The sequence below is a fragment of the Symphodus melops genome, assembly GCF_947650265.1.
Source record: "Symphodus melops genome assembly, chromosome: 20".
NCBI classification, from domain to species: Eukaryota; Metazoa; Chordata; class Actinopteri; order Labriformes; family Labridae; genus Symphodus; species Symphodus melops.
Genome location: NC_136710.1, coordinates 6,194,165 through 6,216,476, shown reverse-complemented (window position 1 = coordinate 6,216,476; position 22,312 = coordinate 6,194,165). Strand labels below are relative to the sequence as shown.

The window sequence follows — 22,312 nt, the reverse complement described above, 5'->3', positions numbered from 1 at the left end:
TGCACGCTTACCCGCCTAAGGTCATGTCCATGCTTTGTGAAGGCATGATTACAGAAACAATGAAGAATAGTCCAATGCAAATAGTCAAAGAATTCAAGCAGCTCCCCAGAGTAATCTAGGCTCTTTGTCATTTGTTCCAACCATGATTTAACAAAACATATGTAACTCCTTTCAATCCAGATTCGGTGTGTTTGTTTTGATGTATGCGGTGTTAGAGTTGGTATCAGTCTAAAATGTGTTGCAAGTGTTTCCTGTTTTTTCCATGGATGGGGTTTCAGAGTCAGAGCCAAAGCTACTTATTCCAAAGTTTGTAAGTAAGAGAAGTAAGTAAGTCTTTGTGTATCTTGTGATGACTTCCATACAATTCTTGGATGTTGCTTATTTGAATTCATGTTAGCATTCTTTCATTTAGTGACAACAAATTAAATAGTGTAATAGCCATATGTAGGATAGTGAGACCAATTCTCCTCCCAACTGGTCAGGAAGCTGGTGATTCATTCAAACACGCTAAACACCGATAACTTTTAAATGGACACAGGTTTGCAGCCACTGACTGCCTTGTGCTGGTCCCCACAGCCACCCACTTTACGTCAGGGAGGGAAGCCAGTGTATTTCCTCCCGTTCTTTATCTAAAGGGAAGTGCCAAAATAAGCATCAGCAGCCTAGCGCCCTAGCCTGGACACCTTTTCCACTGACCACTCTGCTGCCGTCTGAGGAAGAAGTCGGAGGAGTTCAGGACCGTGAAATCACCATGAAGACTGTCAGGGTTGTTGTCTTGGTTCTGCTTGCATCTGTCCACAATCTAACACCAGGTAGGAAAACTATTTAGATGTTATTTCTGAAAAAATATCTTTTTTTTTTTTTTTGTTCAAGGAATTGCAGCAAAGGGCCTTAAATAGTAGTAAAATGGATTTAATGTTGTAAGATTACAGTGTGCCATGACATAGCTTTATTTTTTATTTTATTTATGTCATGTTGTTATGTTCAATGAAATTCAGTTTATTTAGGTAGGGGACAGTACAAATGAATAAAACACATTATTATACATAAAATGCCAGAATTAGCCAAAATGTAACTTTTCATCTGTAGTCCCCTGGCCTTAATGTCAAAGAGGCTTTTTAAAATACAAGTAAACAAGGAGATACAGGACAAATAACAACAACACAAACAGAAGAGAACTTGGCACAAAGCAGAACAGTATTGACACATGTTGTTTACTTTTTCTTTGGTATGCGCAAAGATTAAAATCACGGTGTTGTCAAAAGACACTCACTTTGAACGCTGCCTTGGAGACATCCACTAGATGAGTGTATTTCCGTTCACTGAGTCTGAGATAAGCCCAGTGTGTGTCTGTGAGTGCAGACAAGATCACAAATGCTTGTTTTGCTATAATAAGACAAAGCGAAAATAGAATTTAGGTTTTATCACGAATATTTGACATCACATACAATAACAACCTCGTCTCACGTAAGAAGCAGTCAGAGGAGTGTCTCCTTGATGAAGGAAAGGAAAAAGAGGCTGGCTCTAAATTTGTTTGTTTTCCTTGCTCAGAGCCAAAAGAACTGTTAACTGTTCTGTGTCGGGCAGATAGGTGATCTCAGAGCAGATAGCCAGTGGGAACCAAACTGCCCCCTCTGTCACAGAGACAACAGATCATTGTCATGAGACCCAAATGTCCCCACTGGCAAGAAAAAAATCAGCTTCAAGCATTCAGCAGTTAACATCTGGAGGAAACACCCTCGTCTGAGTACGGCTCTTCCTATTACAGATATTTCACTGAAATTTATAATCCTCTTTTTCCACAGCAGAAAAAAACAATAGAAATACTTATGAAGCTTGGCAATTTAACATTAACTTTATTATATTCAGCACATCTGAAGTTGCATTGTTGTAATTGTCCGAAATAATTTAAACAAATTTCAGTAATTTTAATAGTGCACCATAATAGGCTTAAAAGATTTTGACTTCTCCCAAAGGACCTGATTTGGGGCTTTACATAAAAACATGACAGTTCATAAAGAAGTAGACCCCAGGTGAAAGTCATGGTGCTCCTGAAGATTAAAACAATTCTACAAGGAGAAAAGCCTCCAAGCTGTCAGACACTCACTTAGAGACATGGATTACATTAAAATACCTTCAGTTAATCAGGGCAGATATCAATGTCAAAATACCAACTTGTTTCGACCACTCAGGGTCTTTTTCAGAGCGTGGGCGTGTCAAAACGCAGTGGAGGGTGGGGTCCTCTTTTATCATCAAGTGGACTGAAGGACGAATTACACCAGTCTATACATAAACCATGATGTCCAATGAGAACATAAAAAGCTATATTAAAAGTGTGTATAATAGTTCATACAAATACTACAAATGTATGTGCAGATATATAACAAATATTCTCATGAGATTCTGGTTTGACCTGTTTCAAATAACTTGAAGGTGTTGAGATTTTAAACTGAGACTTAATAACCAAAATTGACTTGTGTCCCAAAGACAATATAGTGTCTATAAAAAGACTTGTTTTGAATTTGTGTTAAATCATTTATAGACTTGACTTGCTTGTTGCTCGGGAATACTCATAACTTCTCTTTGTCTTCCTCAATATCATTGAGAATTTACTTCATTGCTTACAATTAACTTACAATTGACCTCAGATAATATGACCTAAAAAACAAGACTTAGAATAGAATATTAATTCATAGGATTTGGTATTTGACTTATCAGGGACTTGACATGCCTCAAAGACTTGAGTTGACTTGCTCATCATTGCTTGGACGTTTCTCATGACTTGCTTTGAAATACGTTCGACTTCTTTTGCGTTTTCTTCTGAATACTTAAGACTCACTTGAACTTGTCTTACTTACAATCCAAAATGAGTGTGGCTTGAACTTGAACTGGAAGGAATCTAAGAACTTGAGACTTGAGGATTTCTTTGAAATATTTAACACCTATACGTACTTGACCTTGTTTAGAATTACCTCATGGACCTGAGACTCAATCTGCACTTGATTGAAGATACTCAAAGCTTGACTGTGGTTTATTTAAAAGGAGCATTACTACCTGAGACCAAACATGTTTTTAATTACTTGAAGGACTTGAGCATTGCTCATCAATATATGAGTCCTAATTTGTAGTTGATACTTTTTGACTCATTAACTCGTGGTCTTTCCTGAAACGTACAGTTGGGGTGGTTTATTGACGCCTCTGGGGTGAAATATGTCGAACAGCATCATCATCTCTGAGAGCAATGAAGAAAGGAAGCTCAGCTGCTCAGGTCAAGGGACAACAATAGTTTGTCTGGGACAGGATGCAGCTTCACACTGCTGCAGCGATTGGAACAAAGGAAATCCACCTCAACTATTTTACATTCTCATCCCCAGTCTGACACTTAGGGCAAGGGCAAGTCTTTGTCTCAGATTCTGTGCTTTAAAGTGGTGCCAAACAGGAATGGTGAAAATGTGAAACAGTGAACCTAGAATAGAGAAGCTGTCAGAAGAAATGTCTTACACAGACAAACTGATGCTCAGGTCCTGAGGATGTGAGGATGTGTGATCAAAATGAGCCTATAGCAACTAATACTATTCAGAAATACATTTACAGTATGAAAATGTTTGTTTGCTGATCCACCTGGTACACATTTACAGTGTTTTAACAGTTGTGTTATGCTTTACAGTTTCATCAGAGCAGACAACAACACGTAAGTAAAGTAACATAATTAACATAATCCACTTTTCACAGGGACACAACTCCCATAGTTTACATGTCAAAAATAGCAAACTAAAGCAAAGGCAGCTTTTGTTTTCTTATTAAAGAGCCAAACTGTTTGAACCTGCGTTTTGCTCTGAATTAATCTAAGCTAGTTGTAAAAGTACTTCCTGTGCTTTAGACATACACAGAGTGGAAAGTGCTGTTTTTACGTGATTCAGGTTTAAGTTTTTAACACATGATGTTTTACTAGTAAGCTTAATATTAAAGGGAAGGCAGATTTTGTAATCATAGAGCCAGACGAGCTGTTTCTACCTCTTTCAAGAAAAACACCAAATGATTTAGGATTAAGTTTTGAACAGAAATAACAACATAGCTTGTTTGACAGTTAACTAATGAGATAAGCTTAGATTTTTGACAAAGCTAGGCTAGCTGTTTCTACATCCTACATGTAGGCCTACCTGTCTTTGTACTGAGCTAACCTGAGCTGATAGCTACTCTCTTCCTTCACAACAGTATGAGAGTCAATTACTGTAAAAAAATAAATAACCAAACTAAACTTTAAACACATCTAAATGATGTAATATATGGTAAAAAAAAAAAAAAAAAAAAGAAGTATATTTTTTAAAGAAAAAAAATAGGCTAGCTGTTTGTCCGCCAGTCTGCATCTTTTATTTCTTTATCGATCCCAAGTAGCCTAAATATGTTTGTATTTTTTGGCTACTTAAGGACTGTTCAAGAGTTAGCTGTGGTTTAATAATCAACAGATCCTAATAATCTACTTTATGAAATCTCCCCTTGTTTATTTCCCTAACAGCAGCATCAACAGTACAAGCAGGAAACCAAACACTCTCAAAAGCAGTCATCCTACCGCCTCAGATAGTCACATCAGCAGCACCTACAACCACCAGAATAACTACAGCGCTTCCTCAAGTTTCTACCAGCAAACCTATTGAGAACAGTGAGTAAGCATTTTATTAACTGGACGCTTGTCTGCAAGTTGCAATCCAAATAAATTCCAGAAAAGTTCATGCATTTTGTATTTAATCTTAGATAGTACCGGGGTAAAAAACCTAGTGACAGAGAAGACTGCTCCTCCTACAACAGTAACAGACAACAAGACTGTAACTGCTCCAACTGTTGTTGTCGCCTCCCAAGACAATGACAGTAAGTACTCATAAGTGTGATGTATGAACTGGATTTTTTTTCTCATGTGAGAATAAAGCAGAAGAGATTTGGTTTAATGTGTTTTCTAATTTGTTTTGTCTTTTTGTTCTTTAAGCTATGAAAAATGGCACTTTCCAACCAAGATCTCCTCAACACCCTGACTCCTTTCCTAAAAACATCTCAACAGAGATAATTACTACTACAGCTGAGACACGGACGGGTGACTGCAATCAGCAAACTTAACATATATGGTTTTAACTACCCAACCCTTTTTTTGCACCAGTGTTTTAACTAGTTGAACTTTTTTTCAGAAGTTAAGGAGACCACTGAAAAACAGAAAACAGGAAAAGGTATGTTCCAAGTGTATGTTCTTGTTTTGTGATCTTAAAATCCTAGTTCATTTTGCTAAGACTCTAAACGGATGCTTTTAGTTCACATTACATTGTGCTTTCTGTTATAGCTGCAGGAACTGATGGTGCCCAAGGTAAAGTATATATTTGTAAACATTATGGTGTCTTCATGTTTTATTTTGTAAGGAACAAACTCCTCAGTTTTTCCTTCATTTAGTCTTCATTAAAATGAGGAAATAAATGTAATTAAATTAAATAGTTTACATCACATTCCCTGTCAGGGTTTTGTTGTTTTTATGAGTTGTTAAATAATACTTTAACGGTTGTGAGGAAAGGAAAATAGTGAACTTTGTAATTGAAATAGACCTTTTATGTTATTTATGGTATTATTTAATGATGTTTTTGTCATCATCTGCTAGCATCGCATCAAACGACTATACCTCCAGTGACGCCACACACAGCGAAAGAAGGAGAAGCCAAAGAGAAAGGAGCTGGTAAATTATAACATACATGTAACTGATTACAGTGTTGAATGGCATCAACTATGAACTACAAATTAATTTAAACTTGATCGTTTTTAATAATACTTATAATAATTTCATCATTATGTTGTTTTCGAAGGATCTCAAACTGGCAGTGATAAGGAAGACCCCCCAAAATCAGGTAATGTTCTAAACTTATCTGATAGACCGTTAAATCACATTTATCTCTGCAAACAGATTCTGCATGCAAATACGGAATCTACTGACTTATGATTTTGTCATTTGATCAACGTTCCTGTTACATTTTTTATCATCAACCAGCATTTCTGCTGTATTGGATGTATGCAGGAAAACAGTCCATGTAACACATTAGCTGTAATGTAATCCTGCTATAGTCAGCTATCATCTGACAACAATGTTTTCCATAATACTTATCTGCTGTATTGCTAAGGATTAATTACACAGTAAGCCCTAAAAAGGTGGCTGTCGCTCCCAGATGCTATATCATTAGATAGATTAATACCCCATTAAGGGCTGCCTACAAACAGTATCTGATCATTGACTGTACCCAAATCAAACAAGTTGTGTAGTGTTAGCAGCCTCCTGAAGGTTGCCCAAGGTTAATTATAGCCTTCAATCAAACAAATGGTGTGATGTTTTGGTTTTATTTAGACTGAATGAAAGTGGTCAAAAAAATAGTCTGGGGCTGATATGTCACTTTTGTGGCATGTTAATCAAAATCTGGTCATCATTAGCCAAAGAAATAGAAATAGAGCACTTTTGTTTGACATTTCATCTATTAAGATTTAGTAAGCTAAGTATATGATTGACAGAGGCTAATAGTCTGACTGTAGTGTCCTATAGGGATGTACAGAGTTAGCCATAGCCTACAGATTGCAGGTTTAAATAATTGTTCTTTCTTGTACAATTCTAGTGTTATAATAATAATAATAATAATAATAATAATAATAATAATAATAATGCATTTTCATTATAGGCCTTTAAAACACTCAGGGTCACCTTCGAAAGCAAAGTAATAATAAATCCATTTTAAAAATAGGTTGTCTTTGAGTTAATGCAACAGTTAAATTATTTGCCTGCTATTTGGTAATACAATTCAGCAGAGACAAAATCCATGCTAAAGCTAACAACGGTTTCTTTTCTCCAATTGTTTTAGCAGACAAAAGACTGTGGTGGATTCTGTTGCCTGTCCTCCTGGTTGGAGCTGCTGCTGCCATTGTGCTCAAATTCAGATCCAAGAAGATCCACGATCACACAGGTAAACACACCAATAGGTTGGCCAATGTACAAACATGAGTCATTCAGTAAAGCTCTATTGTATCCACTCTAAAGTTGCATGTTGGTGTTATAAATGGTTGCTTGAACTGGATAGATTGAGATGTAATGATTCTCTTATCATTCAAATGAGATCATACTTATTTATGGATGAGATGCTGATTTCTTCCTTTGTCTTCTACTCTTTAGAAACCATCGATACTGGAACTGAGAAGTAAGTCTTATCTTTCTCCTTCGTTTGAAAGGTGTTTAAACGTCGAAATAACTCATTATTTTGTCTCTCTTTCTCTCCACAGCGCATCTTTCCAGAGCAGACCTGAGAGCACCAAAGACGGTGTCATGCTCCTCGGAGTGAAGTCATCAGGCGGAGAAGAGAGCGGTGAGCTGCCTTCCATCTATTTCCTGCGAGAGTTCCTTCCAAGCTCCTTCTGTTTGTGCATTCTTCCATCACTTCGGTCAGGCTGTTTCTTCAGACTCAGTTTTGCAATTATTCCAGGGAAGTTACAAGCTTTTAATATCTCATTGTGCAGCACGGGTTTGTGGGTCCTAGCTGGCCGACAGAAGGTGTTTCCTGCGATTTTCGCCCCCACCCTCCAACAAGCAGCCAGGCTTGAAAGATAGGGACTTCCTAACATAAACACAGATTATTTTGGACGGGACCTATTGTGCGGTCAGTAAATGTCACTGTGGCCCAGACGCTTGAGGCGTGTGCGTGTTTATGGTGGGTTTAATGTATTTGCACATCCACCGGGTGTGCATGTGTCATACATGGTTTGTACACAGACTGTACCCCTTGACCCCTCCCATGAAAAAAATTAATCCGGGCAGTAAATGTCTTACCTTCCTTCCCTCCTACAATCAGACCTGGAGGACTTGGCTGCAACATTGGAGGGAAATAGAGTCATGCTTTAGGAATTCTGCTAAGGAAGAAAGTGTTTATGTTGTCACAGACTGGATTTCTTTCAGCATTATAAATTCTTATTGGACTGTGAACCAGGTTACACATACATGCTGCCCTAGTCTTCCGAGATAAAAGCTTTTAGTCCAACTTTCAAAAACATTTTTTTTTAATTTGGGGGGAAAATGTTTTTTTAAGCCACATTTCCACTGTTTAAACAGGTTCAGTTTCTTTACCAAGCTAATCAGAATCTAACATTATTAAATCAACACAGTATTGCTGTGTAGCTATACCTCGAAAAAATCACCTCTGAACACAAGTAAGTTAATTATTTTGATGTATATATTATTATATGATGTATTAGATGTTTCTTAGGGTTTTACTAGATGTTTTTTTTAGGGTTGTACAAATGTGTTATTTGCTAATCATATAGATTTTGTTTTGATCCTAATGTGGTTTCCTCTGTTGTCATGTGTGTTCCAGCTGCTGCGAGATAGAAAAGTAGAGCAGCAAGAAAAGCCAGTGGATGAGTCACACCAGCTGCCCGCACACTGAGAAACAATTCCATGTTTTTGATTTGACTTTTTTGTGAAGAAGAAATGTGTTTTACAGTGGTTTTGATGTATGATTTTTTTTTTTATTTTTTTTTTTATTTGTTAGGCTGCAGAGTATAGATGCATAAAGCAGAGTGATCATCATAAATTTCAGGCAGTAAACAAACTTTTCAATACATTCCTATGGACTAAATGTAATACATCTCTTTGAAATGTCCAAATAAAATGGTCAATGCTTCTAAGTAGAATAAAGTCAATAACAACTTCTTACTTTAGTGTAATGCTGAAAACCGCAAACCAAAATACAGCGGCGTGGATCTTTTCTCTGTGTTTGACTAAAAAAAACATCTGACTTCTGTACAGTGCACTGACCTCAGATTCATGTTTTTGTTTTAATTAAATACTGTTCATGTCATGCTTTTATAATTATTTCCTGGATCTGTTGTAAAACATCATGTATTTGTCTTGAACTGTGGGATGGATTATGTTTTTGTTTTTATTTGTATCTTATTCAATATCACCCAAAGGTAATATCATGACAGGCTTTTTTTGAGGTGTACTCCATTATAACTTTTTCTGTTTTCTATTTAAGATGTATAAAAAGGACAGAAAAAAATTGGAAGCCAACATTTGTTTGCCTGTCTGCATATTCCTAATTAATGTGTATAGGCAACCAAAACTGATTAAAAATTGTTGTTGTAAGATTCCTTGTTCCAGTGGGGTATTCTATTTAAGGCGACTGAAACTACTCAAAGGCTTGAATTCTCAATAAATCATTTGAAAATATGTGTGTTTGCATGTGTGTGTGTGTGTGTGTGTGTGTGTGTGTGTGTGTGTGTGTATGAGTGTGTGTGTTGTCTTAGTGGATCAAATTTGATATTAAAGCAATCTAATAATGTATTCATTTGCTTGTAATAATTGAAATATTAAAAACAATTATTTTATATAGTTTCATTTCTTGAGAAGCTATTTGGAGATTATTTTTTAACATATATCACGTAACTGCATTAAGTATAGTTATTTCAAACGGACATGTAAAGGGTGATATTTTACAGTATTGTTGCAGTGCTTTACCACTAGAGGGAGCTGATGCTCAACACAAGACAGAGAGAGCAGCCATGTTTCTGCTCTTCTTCATGAACTGGTGTTTATTGCAGAGAGGTTTCATTAGATTGTTGTCAGAGGACTGTGATTTAGACAACCAATGTGAAAAGTCTCTGTGTCTCACTGCTCGATCTACACGACACAGTGTTCATGTTCACCTCATCTTTACAGGGATTTTTATGGAACCAATTAAATTTCTAAGTAGAAATTCAAATGACTTAACTATTTTGTTGTTTTCAGCCCCATTTTGAATGGATTCACACACACACACACACACACACACACAGAGGTTTGTAATGACTAGTGCTATCTCTGGTCTTTGAAAGCTGAGACTGCTGGATAACAGCTTTGACTGTGGGACCATTTCGCCCTCAGAGACAGTGAGCATATTGGCAGAAGGCCTCATTACACACCATTATACTGCCTCAGCAGCTGTGGCATGGACTGAGTCACATTCAGGGTGTAATGCAAGGCCCTTTTACTTCAGCCTCACCCTACAGCTTACAGTGTTTAGTGTTCCTCTGTGCATTTTCACTCTGAAGGTTGATATGAATCGAAGTCTTTGACTGTAAAAATCAATGCAAATGTGTCCCACAGGAGTTGAATTTTAATGTGCAGTACGAAATTATATCGTGCTGCATATTGCCTTTGCAACGCAGCAGTCTCATTGAAGAGAACAAATAGGGGTTATTTCCACATTCTAAATCTGTAATGTTTTCAGCACAGCAATAAAATGCACCGTTGAGATCTACAGTGCTCCCTTGAGGGTTTCTCTGGAGAAAAATAACTTCTTATGGCTTGTTTGAATTTACATCAGTACATTGGAGTAACAGCAGCTGGCTTAATAACATGTGCTCTGTTATTGCAAGATGTTGGAAAAGCAGAAAACCCATACTGTACAAACATCCGAAAAAAATGTGAGGAGAAGAAATTATGGCAATAGATGAATGTGAAAATATTCTTGGGAAACGTGAATGCCAGGATGACACGTGTTGAAGTGGAGCACACATGTCAGGGTTTAATGAACTAGTTCAGCACAAACTAATCTCCTAAAAATGATTTTTTAAAACTGCGATTCAACAATAAATCTGCAAACATTGTATTTTTAAAGAAAGAAAATTAAATTGAAGAGGAGCTTGTATGAGAGAGGAAAACTTATACAATGATCATGTTTAATCTGAATACAGAAAATAAAAGTGAATGGTTTTTCTACAGGCTCGAAGAAAACTTAAAATTAAAACAAATCTGAAATCCCCTTTACTTTATACCTGAGGGGACTAACTTCCTTATTTGACACACATCAGCTGTGTGCACGAGGAAGACTCCTGCACATGCCACCAGTTATCTCCGGCTGAGATACAAAAATGCAACTCAGCAAAAAGACGACTGCTGTTAAATTTCAGGGTGGGGGAGAAAAGAGGGAGTGACCAGAGGCACGTTTCACTGAGCAGAGAGCTGTGTCAGGTCAGACATACCAGAGGCCTTTACTGAGAGTTCATCTGACATGCGATGACTTAGTGACCTGAAACACAACACCTTTTATCTAGTTGGCACATGGAAGAACTGCAACAGATTTTGGCTGACTCGCTTTACCAGCACGGCGTGAAGGTCAAACGCAGATGTATTCGCTTTACTAGCCTCAGTGACAGAAAGATTCATTTAACTTTAATATACATGTGAAATCTCAGGTTGTATCATGCCCTGGATGGTGTCACAAAAGCCCTGTAAACCACACACAAACATCAAAAAGGAAAGTTTTAAGATTTGAATTGAAATACGAGGGGGCAGCAATAAATGGATTGATTTTGCAGAGATCCTACAGTTGCTGCACATACTATGTACGTATGTATGTATGTATGTATCACACTTTATGTGATGCATGTGTTTAGCGATCAAACTGGCTTCTTCCAACGTATTTGAGTTGTAAGAGCTCCCAAAATCTAATTATCCTGTGTTAACAGTCTTTCTCATTCTGAACACTCATCACTTCAGGTTTGGGATGATTGCGTTCCAGAATGACTTCACAACTGAGCAGATAAAAGTCTCTTTGCTTGCCTCTGTCCTAAGATAGCATGTTGATTGGTTTCCAAATGATTTTCAGTCGCATGTAGGAGTCTCTCAGTGTTAAAACTGCAAGGGGTGTTATGCTCTTGTGGTAATTTTACTGCCGCGATTTTACTGTTTTATGATTAAATGAAACTTGACCTTGCAGAATATATTTCACCCAGGCGGCACAGTAAACCCACATTGTTTTAAGTTATGATGGCATCTACAGATAAGAGCAGGTAATTAAAAGATTTTACAAAAAGTGCTCAATGTAAAATCAATAAATGTGTCAGTCAAGCTCTGGCATGTATTGGTTAATGCCTTTAAAACATACATAACCTCATTTTATTTTCAACCTTTTGACCAACCTGCATTGAGGTCAGACTTTGCACATGGGTCCCTGCTTGTTCCGTTTTTATGATGCAGTTTGAAATGTGGACTACTGGGTCTGACGCTCTCTTAAATGCAATCCTCATCACAGGTTTTAGTATAAAGTTTTGAGCACAGAGTGAGTTTTCTTGCACTTTATCCAGGCTTTGAGTTGTGTCTTCATTTGATCTTATGCAGGATATGACATCATAAAACATGAGAACCATGTGTACATTGGAAGACATTATCCAGGTGTTTGATTATATTGAGTGTAGTTGTATTTTGATTTAATACCATCTTTGACATGTTCCGTACCAATATAAGGAAGACACACACGGACATGGTCATATGCTGATTGGTTGATTAGGTAGTCCAATTTTATTCAAAACTTTGAGACATTTTACATGCAAATACTTTCCACTTGCCTTCAAATATTTAATGTCAAGTTATTGTAAGGGTCTAGTTTTAGCACTGGTGAACCAGATTTGGTCACCCAAAAAATCTCTATCTGCATCTGGTTGATCCGATTCAGTTTTTCTTTGAATTTAAAAAATAAATAACTGGATTACCTGATCCTGAGTTTAAAAAAAAAATCTGGATTAAACGTCTTAAAACAAAACCTTTAACAGCCATAACTCAGGATAGTGCAAACATAGTGCACTCATACAATGGAAACAGTGTTTAACACATTTGCATCAGTAATGTTTATTATTTGTTAATTTTTTGCATTCATTATGGTTGGTTAATGATCACATAATAAATATTTGTATTACTTATTTTCAATTGAATCAATCAATCAATTTGAGATTGGTGCAAAGAATATTGTAATGCAGGGCTTAAATCATTTAATTAGCTGTGTATGTTCAGAGTTAATTAAATAAAATAAAAGTGTGGTGACTGAAATAACACCAAAAAATAAGTCACTACTGATTCTACAAGTGGTCAAAAGTCTTGATTTCTTGGCATAAGCAACACTTTGACCACACCAGACATTGACCTACTTAAAATAAGATCAAACCTGTACTACATTTGATCCCCTGCTAATGTCAGTCTTCTGCACATAACTTTAACAAAAGTCTTGCTTATGTAGCACTTTATACAGGAATTACCAGCATCCACAAAGGCAGTAACACTAGCCAGTGCATGTGACTTACTTCTGAAGTATATCTAGTTCTTCACATGTGACTGGCGAAAAGCTCGCTCTCTTTCTCTCTCTCTTTCATCCACTGGATTCCATTACACTTTAGCCAGCATGAAGAGCTGCTGGGGGTGAAAGGGGGGCAGATCCAGTTACTGGGAGAAAAATCCTGTTGAGACAGAGTATGATGAGGGATAAACTGCTGAGCAGCTGTGGTCAGTGTTTTACCTGCCAAAAGAACGTGCACATACACATACAAACACAGTAAGATGAGACACTTTGGCTTCGTATATATGTCAAATCTTAAAGGACAGCTGGGATCAGACCACAAATGTCCGCATTGATTCTGTTTCATACACCAGACAGAGAAAATGTTGTTTATTTTGCATAATTCTGGTCATATGTGGAAAAAAGGTCTTTGGCTCATTTTAATTATCTTGACTTATTGTTTTTAATCTTGCAGCCACTGAGATGCTTCAATTTTCTGCAGACATACAGTTCTTTAAATGCTCTGTAAATGGCAGTAGGCATGTGGTCGACGCCAATAAACTTTAGATTTATTTTTCTAGGTCAGGTCAGTTCAGTTTAAAACCTTTATTTTACTACAGACATTGCACAAGGCTTTGCGTTTTAAATGGAGGTTGCCCTTTTAAAATTTAACAAAAACGTTTTTTGCATGAGGTTGGTTGTCAAATCAGAAGTGAAGGTATGCAATATATAACTTTCAGGTGGTTTGCTAAGAAGGCTTGATGTTAACCACAGTGTATTAAATGTTTTTGTTTGTTTAAGAAAATGTAAATACTTGTTTCCTCTGCATTCAATAACAATAAAGCTTTAAGGACTGTGAATTCCTTGAGGAAGAAGAAAAAAAATCACACTTTTAATTCTTTAAAAATACTTTTCTATTTGTTCCGTGGTCAAAGAATGTATCTCATGAATAATGTTATTGTATAGATACACTTTCAATTTTGTGATTAAAAAGTGCCAGATAGTAAGATAATAAATATAGGTTACAGACAATGTAGGTTACAGACACTGGCTACAGAAAATACCAAACTCACAGGCTGTAGACACCGTGTTGCCTTCCCCACGTAGCAACACAAACTATCTTCAAAACTATTGGTCAATTTTGAACACCATTTCCCAGCCAATCAAGTAAGGGCTGGGTTTTACGTCGCGAGGCCTGCTCTGATTGGCCAAACATTCAGGTCAGCTGAGAAGGACGAATGTATAAATATTCCGTAGAAGTTTTGCTTGTCGCTGCAGTGTGTCTGTATGTCAGTGTGTGTCTGTGTGTGTCAATGTGGGACAAAATAACGACATGAGTGTGAGAATTTATTTATTAAAAACCGTCTAAACTAAATTATTTTGCACTTTAATATTTAAGGTAAGTTTGTCACATTTGACTAAATGACTGTTAGCTATTAGTGTACAGCTTAAGTGCACTTTAACTTGTGTATTGTTATGAGTCATGATATGTTGTTCATGGTTGATTTTTACCATTATAACAGTACGAAGCTTCCTTTGTTAACCACTTGTCTCTTATTTAGCTGAAGCAGCCGCTTCGACATGTCCTCTAACGCTGCTGTCATTATGTTTCCCCAGGCAGCTTTGCTAAAACCACAGGAAAGAAAAACAGCCACCTCCTGAAAGAAATCAACACTGCCACCATGGTTGCCACAAGCACTTTAAAGACCAAAAGCAGCGAATGCATCTCAGACTTTGTGGATAGAAGATATGAGCAGGCTTGCATCGAAAAAGGTAACCATACTTGATTTTTCTGTGTTTTATATCTGCATTGATAAGCTGGTAGTTGCAGGCTACATCTGATTTGTGTGCTTGTTTATCCCGGTGTGGTGCATGGCTGCAGCAGTGGAGGGGAGGGAAGGGGGCGGAGAGTGAAGTCAACAGTGGATGAAGTCATCCTTTTAGCTGCTCTGCAAAACAGAAGGCTGACAATCGTAACATTAGCAAGTTGTTTTTCCCTAAAGCTTTTTGCTTCTATGGTAAACCCAGTGTTCACATACCTTGATTTGTTTGACACCTTTCTAAAATACTTTTTTTTTATTTAACCTTAAAAACCAAATGCATTAAAAAAAGGAAATAAAGGCAGATACTATTCACTAAGTCACTGATTCTTTTGTATCAGAATATTGACCAAAAATAGAAAAATCTGAAAGGTTGTGCATTGTTGCAATCTTTTACTTTTAATTTGTAGCCCTGCATTTAGCTTATTTCAGAGTAAAATAATCTGGCTTTGGTTTCATCATTTTCTTTTTGTTTTGTTTTCCCAGAGCTGGACTTCTGGGAGCACTGCTTGGCTGAACCCCAGAGAAATGCAGATGTCACAGAGGACAGAACCTGTCAACAGCTCGCCAAAATGTTTGAAAACTGTCTCTCGCGAGCCAAGAAGACGACACTGCATTGCTCCTCTGTTCTGGTACCAGAGAAGCTCACTCGGAGGATAGCACAGGAAGTCCTGCGGCTGGCATCCTGCGAGCCTTGTGGTTTACGTGGCTGTGTCCTCTATGTCCACCTCGAGCTGGAAAAGGGCTGCAAGCGGCTGGAGTGCATTGTGTACGATGCAACTGTGGTGCCCACATTTGAGCTGACCCTTGTCTTCAAGCAGGATGGCACAGCCTGGCCCAGCCTCCGAGACTTCCTCTTTATGGGAACATGCTTTGCCCCAACCTTCAGGCAGGTACTTAAACTGAGTCCAGGTTTCAGACTTGTCAAGAAAAAGCTGTACTCCTCCTCGGCTGGCACCGTTGTAGAGGAGTGCTGAACTATGGGAGGGAATTTAGCGCGTTTTTTTTGATGGTTATACGCACTTCAGCCCAAATGTTAATGACACTCCAGTGGTGTTATATTTTCTACAGTGTTTTGTACAATAATTTGTCAGTTCAACTTTTAACAGCCAGTCAATTCTGTTTGGGACTTCGGGTGATGAGAGGTTAAAAACGTTTGCATACATGAGCCTGATAGCTCCAGGTTTACCTTCAGTGTTTCTTAAGTGCTTATTTTTTCTCTTTTTTTTTTTTTTTCCAAGAATATTTTAATTTTCAGGGTTTTTTTTTTTTTTTTTTTTAAATTTGTAGCTCAAACACACTTAAAAATTGTACAATTTGTAGATGAATGTAAAACCATGTTTTGGAGGGACATACTGTGGGTACACTTTGTTAAAGACACTCGCCACTTTGTTGACGTATCTGCGTGTTTCCAGATACATTGAATGTGTTCAGCAACAGTAAACACATGTAGGCTTGAACAGCAGACTGTAAACTAGTCTGCGGGGGCCATATGTAGCTAGTTGTGCAATGTTGTTGACCAGAGCTGCATAGACTTTTTTTGTTTTTTGTTCTCGTTCAGAGTGAATGTCTTGTGGTGATGATGCTGCTGTCATGGTGTTGGCTTCTCATGCTATGACAATGTGGATGCCTTAAAACGTCACAGAAATGTACGGTTCTTCACCCGGATCCCCGACGTGTGAATGTTTTTAAATGTATAACAATTCTTAAACTAACTTCCCCTGACACACCTTTTTCTATTCAGAGCCTTCATTGAAAAAGGATGGTTCACTCAGATATCAAAGGTAATTTGTTTTAAATGTTGTCATTTTGAACCAAAGGAATTACTGCTTTTTTGTGTGAATGCCCTACTTTTTGTAATGCCTTGAACTATCTGTTGAAGGAAACTCCACCTTGTCTGTCAGACAATTAAAAGTTTAAACTGATCATCATGTTTGTAGTCCTTTTTTTTTTTTTTTTTTCCCCCTATGGACTTCTCCCAGCACACATTTTTGAATTTGTTCAGTTGCCAGCCTCTGAGAAAAGCAAGGTGAGGCTTGCACATTGTCTGCCGTAGCTGTTTATATAAGCACATCAGCTGCTTGTTGTGGAAACCTAGTTTCAGTTTGTGTGACATTTCTGTCACTGCCTTTAATGGAGGCGTCTCCATAGTGATTTAGAGTGCCTCTGTGAGCTTACACAAATGGGATGGGGATGGTGTTAAGATTGTGACACTTGTGTGGGACATTTGTAGCGATAACATTTGTTCTTCTGACCCTTTTACTCCAGTTCAGCCGCTCCTGAGTAAGTGCACCGTTTGTGAGGCTAAATTAGGTGAGCTATTGACCTCATGGTGTACTCGTTTATGGAGATTACATCATAGTTTGGTCAATTATACAGTGAAGTCATTCATGCCTAAACAAAGGGGGACGTGGGTACAGTAGGTTAATGATAGAAGCACATGATCTAATGGAAGATGTATCACAAAGAACCAGTGATCATTTACTCAGTGTCACACGCCTGAACCCTTTCTCTTTCTGTGCTGTGTGGGTTAGCATACACGTTAGCATTGTGGAATCCAGAAAAGTAATTCTGTAAACATCTGCCTGTCTGTGGAGACTCACTGGTAAATAAAGCCTACAAGATTCTGCTGTTAACAAGAGCAAATATTAAATGTATAAGCGGTTACTGTATGCCTGTAGTTGATGTATGCTTGGAGACAAAATCTTTAGTTCTAAAATATTTTGTATCCATTAATGTCTTTATCTTATGTTCCATCTTGATAGGAGTTGAACTTTGGTTATGTTTTCATTTAGTGTTGTACTTTATACAGTGTTTAAAGTTCAGCTACAAACATGTTGAATCATGTATTTGCCACACAAAAAACACAATTATTAAATGGCTGACTTGTAGAAAAAATGCTTAAATTGCTTTCTTGTCAGACTCGGATAAAATGTATACTTCTATCTATCCATTGAAAATAGCTACAGACAGGCTGCGAATGAAAAGAACTGGCTCTCAGAGAGGGATTAACTGCAGTTCTCAAATGTGACAACCAATAGTTTAGAGCCACACTACCTCACAACATGTACTTAAAATTGGGCTGAGAGTAACATTTCCCCCAAATAAAACAAAGACGCTGAATTTCAACTCACAAAAGACTCCATCTGTTAGTTTAAAGCTGGTAATTTATCAGAGTCTGTGATGACCTAAGCACCACGAGTTGAACCTGACCTCACACAGAGAACATGATTTACACACAGAGACACACTGTCATTGTGAACACACACAAACACACCTGCACGCTATGAAACACAGCATTTAATAAACAAATCTATAGAACAATTAATTTTTCTTACTATTACACTACACCTGCAAGAAAAGCACCGTGCGTTTATATATCTTTTTTCAAATACGCACACTCACATACTAATGACTTTAAAGCTCATCCGAGGTTTATTTTTCTTGTGAAAAAATGTCTAATGTTTCTGTATGACTTATATACTAAACAAGTATATAGGAACAAGAATATGTATCTCGATATAGATGTTTTTTAATTGTTGGTTTTAAACCCAGAAAAAGTGGGTAACATGCTGCAGAAACAGCCTTTTTGATGGTTTTCCACAGCGGATATTGTCATTGAAGGCAAAAAAAGGATTGTCCACAGGGGGGTGCAAAAATACAGGAGCGTCCATTGTTTATTTCTGTAACAGTCAGAGCAATCTTCTATGCAATTTTTTTAAATGATGTATAAGCATTCTATGCTATAGCTTAATGAGGATCTTTACTTATTATTACCTTTTAATATGCAACATTTACAGCATATACTCCATTGGTTTAAACTGAATTCAGAGAGAAAGGCAGGGGATTTAAGTGCTTCTTTCAAAGGGCCTAGGGCCTTGGCTCTGGGCTAATGGAAAAGTACTGGAGGCCTCCAATCTGCACTCTACTGACTTGGCAGCTCAATCACTGAAACTCATGAAGCTACTGGTGGTACTTGATACACTCAACATCGACATGACTTACTAAATCCGCACAATGTGGTTATCAATGACAGAGCCATGTTCTGAAATGTTTCCCTCCTTGCCACAGCTGCAGAGTCAATATAATGGAAGACACATGCACACTACACGCTTACTGTAGCATTGACAACCTACAGACAACCTAGCAGGCTTGAGTCCCATCTCCGTCCCAAAGGGGTGTCAGATTCCCTGCATAAGCCTCTTTGTTACTGACTTCCAGCTGGGCTTCATCCATGCTTCCTCCTGATTCACAGCTCCACCTCTTTCTGGGAAAATGGAAACCTGATGAAAAGGGATTAGGAGTGCAAGCATTTCACACTGGGTTTATATGATGATCAACAAAAGTGTGAGTCTCTAGATTGTTTATATGTAATCTCTGTAAACAACACATGTTAAGTAAAGTTATTTTACTATAAGCCTCTGAGGTCTAATGGAATTTTTTAGCGCGTGGTCTTGTTCTGTAAAAAGGCATATTTTTTTTGTTGTTTTTTTTATCTCATGATGCACAGCCATGTTTTCTTTTTAGAATGACCTTGGGAATCAGAATATCTATCCAGCCAAGGATGTCAGATAAAGGCCTAAATACTTAAAACACCATAAATACAAATGACAGCTCTATCTTTTGTATTTCTGTCTCGATCATGCATACACATGCTCCTTGGATGGTCCCAGTTTCCAAGTCGTGAAGTCGTTCTTCCGACTTTAGTGTGTTCACGAAATTTCGTGTTTGTTGGAACAACAGCAAGAACAGTGTGGCTACTACGGAAAAGATTTGTGGAAACTCACTTTTACAAGTTACATTTTCACAAAAATTTGGTGTGCAATATGTGAATTAATAAAACGTGTGTTAACATTAACGGAACATATTTCATATTGTGATGACAATTATGACGTCAAGTCAGCAAATTGGGCACCTAATTCTTTCCCGAGTTTCTAGTTTGTTGCTACGACTTAAACAGACGTTCTTGTGTTTTTTACAACTCCAAACAAGTTTTCTTGATGTGTCCAACAATTCATGAACGCTCATGGTGCACTAGCTTCGCATTGGCCCTTACGTGTCAGCTGCTCACAGCCACAGACTCTGATTGGTCGACATACTAAAACAAGATGGCTGCCACCTTGTTAGCCGAGTGAGCTAAGATAAATGACACTTTTCACTTAAATATATCCATAAATCATCACGGACTACAATCGTTTTTGGCAGGATTTGATCTGGATAGGCACCGAATTCACAGATCTTCTCAGTTGGACAGTCGCACAGTGTTTATGATCGGAAAACTGCCGATGTAACGAAGAACGTGGATTTTACAGTTTTAGCAATTCTGATTTTTAGTGCTTATAATGTAAACACAACCTGCTATGACAGCATGAACCTCAAAGGGTTAACGTTTCCTGCTTTGCGATGATGCCATACTCAAGACTTACCAAAATCAGAAGTGCTTATTTCAAATATCACAGACTTTCTTCAAAGGACCAATTGCAATTTATTTTTATTTTTTATTTTTTGAAACTCTATCAATCAATGATCTATCTTGTATGGAGACTTTGGACAGCGAGTATCATAACACACTCAAATCCATGGAGATACTGGTCTTCATCCAAATAGTCTCTTTGGTAAACATGAGCTGCACTGAGGCTATATCACATGCTTTCTTGGTATTGAAATTCAAATCTTTCAAACACTTGTCTCTCGCTGCTTTTGGAGCCGCAACATCCAGAGTTGTGAGTGGAATTTTGAATCTACTTTGCATTGCCAAGTAGCACCTAAACCACTTCACACTGTGAGTGCTCTAACATTAGTATCAACGACTACATCAAAGCCAACACAGGAACAGAAGCATATTAAATATGGTATTTTATTTTTATTTTATTTTATGAATATATCACCAGAAAGTTAGCGCACTGACTTTAACATCACTTTAAAGCAAGGTTGTATCTTATCAGATTACATGCATGTAGTACTTATTACTAAGTACAAAATTGAGTTGAGAATGAGCACCTAACTCCATCAGAAGTGCCATGGTGTCAGCAGCAGTTCTGTATGGTTGCTATGGCTTTACATATTAACTTTAAAGTATGATTATTTTTATGATGATGCGTGGTCATTCTGCTGTTATTTCAGCACTCCTAATGATGCTTTATGAGCTGTTCATCATGTGGATATTTTAACGGATAATAATGCTGGATAGACCACTCCAATTGTTGCATAGTTAATGGTGCATGAACTACATCTTAACCTATTAGTTAATGGGTAGATGGTGATCAATCCATAGTGCTTGTAAAACAAAGAACTAATGGTTAAGTTAATGGTTTTAAAGTTATTTAATGGTTAATTAATAGTTACTTAGTTGTTACTTAGTTGTTACTTGATGGATACTTTATGGTTACTTAATGGTTAATTAATGGTTACTTAATGGCTAATAAATGGTTACTTAATGGTTAATAAATGGTTCACAAACATGTTACAGTCCATGATCACACATTATTTATGGTACATTCCTTGAACTGCAATCCTTTTATGTCCTCCCACTCAGAGTGCACATATCAAAACAACGCTCGTGCAAGTGCCATATGCTGACCCCTGCCCCCATCCCCTCCAAACACACGAGTAAAAAAAAACATCCTGCTTAGTATCTACTACCAAAATACAGCATAAAAATGTTTGGGAGCACATGATTTAAAATGATCCGCTGTGTGTGGTCATAGATACTTTGAGTGCCTAAGCGTAACACTAAAGTACAGCCGGTTCCTACCCAAGGGTGTCTAATTTTGTTTGCCATTTTAGTTGCTCAAGTGTTTTATAACTCAAGGATGTCTGATACATGCAGAAGAGGACCACTTGTGTTGATATGAATGTAAAATGTCAATAACTCAGAAGGCCAATATTAAATTGACTATTTGATCTGCCCTAAATGACTCAAATCCATAACTTTCGCTATCTCAGTAACATCAACAGCAACGTTTGCCTAATAAAATCTGGATATTTTGAGGTGTTGCTATGCTATTTTCAGTGGCATCAACAGGAGGTTATTTGAGTGTCACTACAGTGTTTATCTGACTGCAGTGTGACCTTAGCATAGAACTCTGGTAACTTTGGAGCTGGCAACACCTCAACGAATAAATGCACTGCTGGTTTTAGCCTCAAACATGAATTTCTCATCTGAAGGGGGGAGGGGCTGCTGGAAGTAGGTTGTTGACATGGTGAAATCAGCTTGCCTGCATTAATAATACTGCTTTCATGGAACTGGCTGGAAACCTGTGCCAAACCATGACTTTAAGTTAAAATTATAAACTGGTTAAGATGAGTTTTCCCATACCATATAACCTGTGTTGATATGGTTAAAAAATACTTTATATTCCTCTTAAGGTTTTTAGCAATACCAAAAAGAATTAGAGCTAT

The 22,312-nt window shown here is 37.4% G+C and overlaps 2 protein-coding genes across 5 annotated transcripts; both read left to right on the top strand.

Moving 5' to 3' along the window:
• The first annotated feature begins 608 nt into the window (after positions 1 to 608).
• On the top strand, positions 609 to 9,164 carry LOC306841161 (uncharacterized protein). 4 transcript variants are annotated; one of them, XM_079370864.1, is made up of 13 exons: positions 609 to 812; positions 3,668 to 3,691; positions 4,517 to 4,660; positions 4,753 to 4,866; positions 4,982 to 5,086; positions 5,178 to 5,216; positions 5,327 to 5,350; positions 5,636 to 5,710; positions 5,838 to 5,879; positions 6,876 to 6,977; positions 7,184 to 7,208; positions 7,291 to 7,373; positions 8,376 to 9,164. In XM_079370864.1, the coding sequence occupies exons 1-13, from the start codon at positions 752 to 754 to the stop codon at positions 8,387 to 8,389; spliced, it is 852 nt and encodes a 283-aa protein (XP_079226990.1). In that variant the 5' UTR covers positions 609 to 751; the 3' UTR covers positions 8,390 to 9,164. The 4 variants fall into 4 exon arrangements, with proteins under 4 accessions (XP_079226990.1, XP_079226992.1, XP_079226993.1 ...); XM_079370866.1 differs by having other exon boundaries at positions 612 to 812; positions 4,520 to 4,660; XM_079370867.1 differs by having other exon boundaries at positions 612 to 812; positions 6,879 to 6,977.
• Positions 9,165 to 14,301: 5,137 nt separating this feature from the next.
• Positions 14,302 to 16,836, top strand: LOC306841137 (DNA damage-inducible transcript 4-like protein). The gene is made up of 3 exons (XM_079370816.1): positions 14,302 to 14,490; positions 14,709 to 14,864; positions 15,398 to 16,836. The coding sequence occupies exons 2-3, from the start codon at positions 14,774 to 14,776 to the stop codon at positions 15,886 to 15,888; spliced, it is 582 nt and encodes a 193-aa protein (XP_079226942.1). The 5' UTR covers positions 14,302 to 14,490; positions 14,709 to 14,773; the 3' UTR covers positions 15,889 to 16,836.
• Positions 16,837 to 22,312: the final 5,476 nt, after the last annotated feature.